Source organism: Echinops telfairi, unplaced genomic scaffold (assembly GCF_000313985.2).
Source record: "Echinops telfairi isolate 266 unplaced genomic scaffold, ASM31398v2 ScPeMD7_7420;HRSCAF=8458, whole genome shotgun sequence".
Taxonomy (NCBI): domain Eukaryota; kingdom Metazoa; phylum Chordata; class Mammalia; order Afrosoricida; family Tenrecidae; genus Echinops; species Echinops telfairi.
In genome coordinates, this window is record NW_022111320.1 from 2,310,678 (window position 1) to 2,320,027 (window position 9,350).

The 9,350-nt window shown below is 41.4% G+C and overlaps 1 protein-coding gene across 1 annotated transcript in view; it reads left to right on the plus strand.

Moving 5' to 3' along the window:
- Window positions 1-9,350, plus strand: part of LEKR1 (leucine, glutamate and lysine rich 1) — a 210,991-nt gene that overhangs the window by 101,163 nt on the left and 100,478 nt on the right. Inside the window, exon 5 of the mRNA XM_030887649.2 lies at window positions 1,856-2,041. Coding sequence (XP_030743509.1) covers window positions 1,856-2,041 — 186 coding nt within the window. The remainder of the gene's footprint in view (window positions 1-1,855; window positions 2,042-9,350) is intronic.

Here is a 9,350-nt window from a genome sequence, read left to right on the forward strand (position 1 = left end):
GGGAGGGAGGGAAAAATGAGCTGATACCAAGGGCTCAAGTAGAAAGAAAATGTTTTGAAAATGATGATGGCAACAAATGTACAAATTTGCTTGACACAATGGATGGATGGATGATAAGAGCTGTATGAGCCCCCAATAAAATGATTTTTTTAAAAGAGCAAAAAAGAACTTTATATCAATAAAGTAGTTATATATCAGGGAAACATCCCATCCTAGTCCAGCTCAAGTCCCTAAGTCTGAGACTAGTCCATAAGTCCCTCTTCAGACTCACACAGCCACATGCAATGATGCAGAATGCAGGAAGATCACAGGATGGTTGGTGCCAAAGACATGTGGCTCCAATTGTGGTGGCTCTGGCAGCAGTCAGGGTCTGCCAGTAGGAAGGTGAAGACAGAGAGGGAGAGGGGTGCTTCCCAGGACCCTCCTTATGAGAAGTCCACACCCACAGGGAGGCACCATTAGGCTGCGACCTGGTTGACCGGTTGCATGCCACCGTTACCCTTTTATATAGCTTCAAGTTGACATGGAATTATGAAACTACCACAGGTGGCATGTCACATGTGGTACCAATTGAAATGTAGTCCAATCCCATGTATTTGGTTCCAGCCCATTTACTTCTCCAGGTTTTCCATTTGGAACAGAAACGAAAAGTGAGGCAGGTGCTTGACCCCTTGTGCTCAGGCCCAGGCTTAACTTAATCCCAGACCTGCTTTTCTACTCGAGGGAAGCCTTTTCGCCTTTCTCACTGTGGACCTCAATCCTGCTTCTGCTCCTTACCAGCTTGTGAGAAACACTCATTCTCTCTCTCCTGTGCTATTCTACCTCTCTGCTCTGCTTCTGCCATAACCAGGGCCCTGGGCAGATTCTTCGTGCCTCAGAGTCTCCTCTTTATTGCCACTTCTAGTCATCACTGGCCCATGTGGGTGCTGTTTTGATGTGGGTGCCACAGAGCAAGAGACCAAGCCAACTCTTTTTGACACCAGTCACACGCTGAACCCAACACACTCTCCAGGGATGTGAGAACCCAGAAAGGGAATGCCAACAAGATTCTTGAGTTATCATGTCGAGCACATTCCCATCGATTTTATTTTATTCTTATTTATGCTTATATACTTGAATGCTAGTTAAAGCAGCAATGAGGAGACTGTTGACGAAAGAGTGTGAAAATTACTATGAAGGATAATATACTCCATGTATTTCTCACAAAATTCTGTAAAATTCACACATTTAAACCTAAGTAAATCTGTGAAGGCATATTTTTATTCAACTTAATAATAGAAGTAGATAGAATAATGGCAGATGATTGCTGTTATGAATTCTGGTCTGATTTGTGGAGATAGAGGACAATTAGAATCATGAAGATATATTAGATAATGCTTTCTGCCCATAAATTTACTAGTTTTTGACCCTGTATACTTCTATTCCATATATCCTAGCTTTTCTGCTAGCAATACCCCAATCAGTTATGCTGGTACATTTCAATTTACATTTCTGAATCATGTTACCAAAAAAACCAATTTCATTTCAATAAAATGCAGAACATTGTACAGATATTATTCATTTAAATGAGTCTTTTAAAAACAGACTGACTTTACATTTAATACAATTTAAAGGCTGAAATATGTACTAAAAGGTTTCACGCATCCTTTAGCAACACGACCCATTTTCTCCTCTCTTCCTTGGGCTCACTGTTGAATTTAAACTCAGCCTTTTAGTTGGGGACCGTCATGCCCTCCAAAAAGGCATGCCATGCTGGCCCTTGCCCAAGAAACTTACAAAAGAAACATCAGGGTTCGGGGTGCAATATTTTACAACTTATTACTGCTTATTGACAAACTTGCGTGTTTCTTTATAGAAATAGCCACACTAAATAAAAACCTGACAGCATCCCAGAGAGATAAGGCACACCTCGAAGAGGAAATGAGACATCTGAAAGTGTTGTCGAATGCAGCCATTTTGACATCACAGCAGATTCAGAGATCCAACAAACAAGAGGTGAACTTACAAGCCAGGTGCTCTGCTTTGCAAAAAGAAGCGCTAGGTAAGAGAAAATGACTTTTTCACTGCTATTAGCCACTAGTTAATATAAAAAAATGTCTAAATCGCAGTCTCTCTTATAGCCCCCAAACAATCTGTAGTTATTTTGTTTTATAACTTTGCATCATCATTGATGACTGTGGCAATAGCTGGCTACAGTGGCGTAGTGGGTTCTGTGTTGAGCCACCAGCCACTCTTTGGAAGAAAGCCGAGCCTGTCTGCTCCTGAACACATTCACAGTCTCAGAAACCCCAGGAATAGTTCTGTTCTGCCCTGCAGGATTACTATGAGCCAAATCGAACTGAGAGAGCAGTGGGTTTTATATGTGTTGGGGGCAACAACTGTGTCTATGATCAGTGTTCGCTATCACCACTTTACATTCTGCTATTTAGAATGTTTTTAAATTTTAAAAAATGTACTTACATGTATTTTTAACCATTTCATTGACATTTAATTCACATATCCAATCAATGGTTCATCAAAAACAGTTGTGCATGTTTACAATATTTAGATTTAAGATAGTATATGAAGGTAAATAGAGACTTATTGCTCCTAGGGCTTCAGGTCATACATGCACAGATTTATTCCAAACCAAATGGGTATTCATGTCTCTGAGATCAGTGGATGGCTGGTTGTGGACAAGGTCACACAGCAGCACACTTTTAGTTTCTTTTAGGCACCTTTGGAGAAAAGGCCCCATAAGAATTGTGTCCTCTGAGGGGATCTGTGGGTCCATAAAATCCAGGGTAGAAGTTCAGCTCAGTTATGGCCATTGGTTTGAGAATTACAAAAGGGTTAGTCTTGTTAGAGTTTCTCAAAGGCCATGGGATGAAACAGGGTCTTATTAGGAATAAGTTTTAGGAAATTTGAAGACTGCCTTGGTGAGAAGAAAAAGAAAAGAAAATGACGCTGAGCACTTTTCCTTCACAACAATGCACCTACTTTGAGAGGGGTAGCAGGGCTGTCCTCTGGGATTTCCATTGGGAAATTTTATCCATCTACCCCACAACCTTGATTTACCCCATTAGCTTTCTTTCTGTCCCTTAAAATCAAAGAATACTGAAAAGGAACATGATTTGAGTCCTTAAGGATGCCAAAGCTACCATTTTGTGGTGCTGTAAGTTTAGAGTAAAGAATTTTTGAAGCAGGTTTGGAAAAGTGGAGGACATATTGAGACATATATAGATTCATATTTTGATATTTTTGTTTAATGAAGGCCTCTATGCCTTTGTAGCAACATTTGTTCACTGACCCTTGTTTCTAAAGACATCTCAAGTTAAAAGTAAGATTTCAGGAGAATAAAATGAATTGACTTTGTATATCCTTATTCTCAGTGGGTGGGTGGTTTAAATTGCTGAGGGAAAACACTGGATATGATGTTATAAGGTAAATCAAGAGTTTTAGCTGTCATTCATTTTCCCAAAAGATTAAATGTTTTATTTTGGGTAATTTGGGAAATGTTTTCAATTTCTCCATGACTCAGGGGAAAGAGTGTCTTGGCAAATAAAGCTAAGGCGTCTGTACTTATTCTTAAAAGTCATCAGGAATTATTATGAATGGTTCACCAGGAGAAAGATGTAAGAAGAGCAGTATTTTAGCTAAATTAATCTGTTAGCAATGAGTGGGAATGTTCCAAGCATGAGGAGATTGGAGCGAGGTAGCCCTTTAGAAAAATACCTTTGCTGGTAACTCAGTCCCAAGCCTAACCATAAGAGACTATTTGCATTAGACATCATAGAAGCATTTTAAATAAAATACTTCTGTCAACTGACATTAGAGTGAGTGTAAAAAGCAGGCACGATTTCCCTATCTTACCGAGGTTCAGACTGGTATCATGCCATGCATGGAAGCACAGTGAAAGCAAATGGAGTCAGACTGCCCCGCTCATGATTTTCTCACTGTGTCCGCTCGGCTTTTCCCTAACTCCAGCACAAAGGCTCGGGCAGCATCAGGGCTGGCAGGACTCCCCAGGACTGGGGAGGTGAACACTTGTCTGACTAGAAAAGGGACATGAGGAAGTGAACCTTTGCTCTTCAACACTTCAAAGAGGTCTTGTGTAGATTTGATTTCTTGATGTGTTGATTGGGGATCTAATCAAGATGAGATCTTTGACAACTTTAATCTTTTTTTCCATTTAATACATTTAGTATGATGTTGTCTCTTGATCCACTTGTGAGGATTGGAGTTTTCTTCCCCTGAGTTGTAATCTATACTGAAGGCTGCAGTCCTTGATTTTCCTCAGTGAGTGCTTCAAGTCCTCGTTCCTTTCAGCAAGCAAGGTTGTGTCATTTGCATATCACAGTCCGTTGTTCTTGTTGTGGTTCTCAAGTCATGCAGATGAGATTCACACCCAGGTCTGTGTTATGCAGAAACTGTCCTGGACAATAAACAAGGAAGAATAAAGACAAATCGATGTATTGGGATTATAGTGTTATCAAGTAATATCAAATATGTCATGGACTGCTAGAACAACAAACAAATCATGTCTTTGAAGCCAGAATGCTCTTTTGAAGTGAGGATGGCAAGATGTGATCTTACGTATTTTGGACTCGTCATCAGGAGAGGCCGGTCTCCAGGGAAGGGTATCATGGTTGGTAAAGTAAAGAAAAGGGAAGACTCTCAAGGAGTTGATTGACACAGTTGCATCACAATCCCTCAAATATAGCAACGATTGTGAGAATGGTACCGGACCAGGTAATGTTTTGTTGTGTTGAACAGAGGGTCACAATGAATCAGCATCAAATTCAAGGGCACCTACCAAACTAACTACCTTACTTTGTTCATTAGCCTCTTCCCACAACTCATCTATTCTCCCCTGTTGGCCCTTGACTGACTTTGTCCTGAGGTTGACTGCGTTATTTTCAGCAGGTCTTTACTGAGGAGGCCTTGGGGAGATGGACTGATGCAGTGATGAAAGCACAAAGGGGATCAGGCAACATCTCCTTCTTTTTCTTTTTCCTTAGTGTTCATTTACATTCCCCCCCTTTTTTTCTTTTAAATAATTCCAACTTTAATTCAAGTATATTGTTGTTATGCTGATTACTTTTCTACATAAAAAATCAGAATATACCTTTCTCCACATTGTCCCTGCTTTTTATAGCAGGCATGCAAAAATTGTAAGTGCATATGATAATTGTGGGCCATTTAGTTTAATAATGATTTATAAGTTAACACTGTCAAAAGCATAGTAACTCTAATGATAATATGGAATTTTTTTCATAGGAAAGTAAACATAGAAACTAAAATTTGAAGTGTAAAGTATTAAAGGCTAAACTAAAGCTCTCTTCTCTGGCACCACAATTCAAATTCAAATGTGATGCTGGAGAAGGATCTTGAAAGTACCAAGGCCTGATAAGAAGACAGACACAGCTGCAGTGGAAGAAGTGAGGCCAGACGCCTCCTTAGAGGCAAGAATGGCAAGGCTTAATCTTCCATACTTTGGATACAGTGTCAGGAGAGACCAGTCCCTGGAGAAGGACATGATGCTTGACAAAGTAGAGGGGCAGCAAACAAGAGGGAAGCCCTGGACACCATGGATTGACACAGTGGCTGCACCAGTAGGCTCAGGCATAGAACCAACTGTGAAGATGGCGCAGACCAGGCAGTGTGTCATTGTGCTTAGGGCCTCTATGGGTTGGAACTGCCTAGAAGACACATATAGCAACAACGACAAAGTTATCTTTTTGAGATTTATTTACATATGTTTAATACTTTCATGTTTTCTCACACTAATATAATTTTCAAATGCATAATTTATCTCAATTGATAATCTTCCTCTCAAAGGTCATTGTGACCCACCAAGCAATTCGCCTAAATGATTTTTCCTTCCCCTGGTAGAATAAAGTGTCCTTTACCTGTCAGCAGTCACAAACTTGGAAAGGCAGAGTTCAGCCAAATCACTTCAGTATTTATTTTCTTCTTTAAATGTATCTGGCTGACTTTCAAACTTATTGCAAGTAGAGAAAACATTTTGATGATTTTTTCCTTTAGTAATCTTTTTGATATAATACATACTTATCTTGATAAAACTCTTTTGCATATCATATTTTATCATTCTAATTCAATTTCTTAAAAACAACTTTCTTAAAATATAATTTACATACCATAAAGTCCACCTCCTCTAAGTGAGTACTTTTGTTGTTTTTAGGGTATTGATAGGTTTGTGCATACATCACCGTGGTCAGAGTTGAGAGCATCTCCATTCTGTGGAGGCGGCTACCAGCCATCACCCTAATGAGAAACCTCTTGGCCATCGGCGTTTCCGGTCTCAAATCTCCTCCTCCCCCCCTCTACTTTCCCCCTCTGTAGATTTGCCCATCCTGGGTAGTGCACACAAAAAGGAGCATACAGTGTATGGTTTTTTATGTCTGGCTTATTTCACTTAGCATGTGCGTGAGTTTCATCCGTATTGTAACATGTCTCATTACTCAATTCTTGAATTAGCAGGTTTTGAATTACAGTGAAAAACTCAAAATGGGTGATATAGTTCTGTTGGGGAAAAAATACTGATACATGATTCAATTACTTCTGCTCATGCCATTTACAGGCTGTTCAGACAAGTTATTAACTTACTTGACTCAGTACCTTCATCTATAAAATATGAATAATAGCTTTCTCTATGTAAGAACACCATCCTTGGGAAAGTGGAAGGGTAGCGTAAAGGAGGAAGACCTTCGGTGAGTTGGTCTGACGCAGGGCTACAGCAATGGGCTCAGACACAACAACAATTGTGTGTATGGTGCAGGACTGGGCAGTGTTTTCTTCTGTTGTGCACGGGTTGCTGCGAGTTGAAAGCAGCTCACTTAAAACCAATCAGCCTTAAAAGCAGTAAGGACATAAGCAAGATGAAGTATCGGACACCTAAAAAAGTCATCAGAAAATAGGATGTGAGACTGTACTTTACAGAGTTTCAAACTATGTGATGGAGTTTGTAACACAAATGTTAGAATTTCCTAAATACTACTGAAATCACAAAAGAAAGTCATGTATTTTAATTCCTATTCACCTAAAAGCCAATTTGCCTCCAATAATTTGCTTTCCACTCAGCCATGGTTAGTTGTAGTCCAGCTGCCCTGGGAAGAGATTGTTGGAGAAGGCGGTTGTGGTTAGGTGCTGCTGAGTGGATTCCACCTACGAAACAGCAGGACGAAGCACTGTGCGGTCCTGCACCATCTTCACAGTCGGTCATGGTTCTGTTCCAGCTCACTGTTGCCGTGATTGATTCAGGAGCCATCTCTCCTTTGTTGGATGAGTAAGTCTGTGAACAGTGCTCTATTGTAAGCTTACTCACCTACAAGATAATTTCCAGAGGGAGCTCATCATGCTAAATCAGTGGGCTTTATGACTTGAGATTATGAGTTGAACCCTTGGACTTCTGTTGGAATAATGTAGCCAGTAAAAGGATAAATGTTTCTGATTTTATCCTCAGGAAAACTCAGAAGAAAAACTTTTTAATATGTAATTTATGGGTTGAGGGACAGGCACACAGATAGGGAACAGACCAAGCCCAATGATTCATACAGCATACCAACATAAAGAAGGGGTAAAGAGGGGCTGGGGTAGAAGCAAAAAAGGCAGGGGGTGGGGAGGTGGAGACAAATACATTGAGGGGAACAGGGCACTAATCTACCACAGGGAGGGTACTGCTTATGTCTCCACAGGAAAAGGAAAGAGGGACCAGACCTCAACCTGGTGCCCTAAGCCTTGAGAGCAACACCCCGGCATGAAGCAGGGACCTCACAGAGAGGTCTGAGGGGCCGGCCCCTATCCCAGAAGAAGTGCATTATAGAGGACAGCACTGAATACAGCCAGGGAGAGGGGCAGGTCTGCCCAGACCACATGGGAGCAAAATAAGAAGGAAAGAGAGAGTAGACAGCATCCTGGCCCACTAAGCTTCAGGGACATCATTCCTGCTTGGAGCAGCCAATGCACAGGAGAACCATAGGGTCGGCCACACCACGAGACACAATATCCCCTTACTGACTCACAGTGCTATGGGGTCAGCACAAGAGACACAGTGTGGGAATTGTGCCCAGTGTGAACCCCTACACCAGGAGGTAACACAAAGGGAGCACAACAGAGCAGCAAGGGGAGCAAAGTAATAAAGTCCCTGAGGAATTCTGAAAATAGACTTCAGATTCAGGAGGCACTGTATCAGACCCAATCAGAAAACACACATAAAGGTCATCAGACAGACCTGGAACTATTCATAGACTATTTTTTGTTTTGTTTTTCCTTTTTTCCCCCCATGTCTATCTATATAAGGTAGGCCGGGTAAACAATCCCAAAGAGAAAACAACAGGGCCAATGGTTCCGGAGGACAGGGATGAGGAGGAGGTGGGGGAAAGGGAAGGGAAAGCCAACAAACCCAGGGAGAAGGGAACAACAAGAAATCTAAAATCGATGGTGAGGAGGGCATAGATTGCCTGGTGGGGTTCAATCAAGTGCAATGTAGCCAAGCGGAAGTACAGAGAGCCAAATGAAGGTTGAACATGATAATGGGACAGGAGGAAAGCAAAAAGAAATAGAGGAAAGAACTAGGAGGCAAAATACATTTATAGAGGTATAAACACAGACATGTACATATGTAAATCTATTAATATATAACGATTGGGATATAGGTCTATGTACATATATTTATGTGTTAAATATTAAGGTAGCAGATGGACATTGGGCCTCTACTCAAGTCCTCCCTCAACATAAGAGCACTTTGTTCCAATAACCTGGCATTCTGTGATGCTCAACTTTCCAACATGATCATTGAAGGCAAAATGGGTGCATAAGCTAATGTGGTAAAGAAAAGCTGACGGTGCCCAACTATTACAAGATATTGCGTCTATGTCTTAAAGGCTTGAAGTTAAACAAGCAGCCATCTATCAGGGAAACAACAAAGCCCACATGGGAGAAGCACACCAACCTGTGTGATCATGAGGTCTTGATGGGATCAGGTATTAGGCATCAGAAGACCCAAAACAAACAACCATTTTGGTATGAATGAGGGGGGTTGGATTGGAGACCCAAAGCCCATCTGTAGACAATTGGACATACCCTCACAGAAGGTTCACAAGGAAGGGACGAGCCACACAGAGTGCGGTATAGCACTGACAAAACACACAACATTCCTCTAGTTCTTTAATGCTTTCTCCCTCTCCCCTGCCCCCCGCCCCACTATCATGACCCCAGTTCTACTTTACAAATCCGGCTAGACCAGAGCATGTGCACTGGTATAGGTAAGAGCTGTCAGCACACAAAATCCAGGACAGATAAACCCCTCAGGACCAATAATGAGAGTAGCGATACCATAAGGGTAGGGG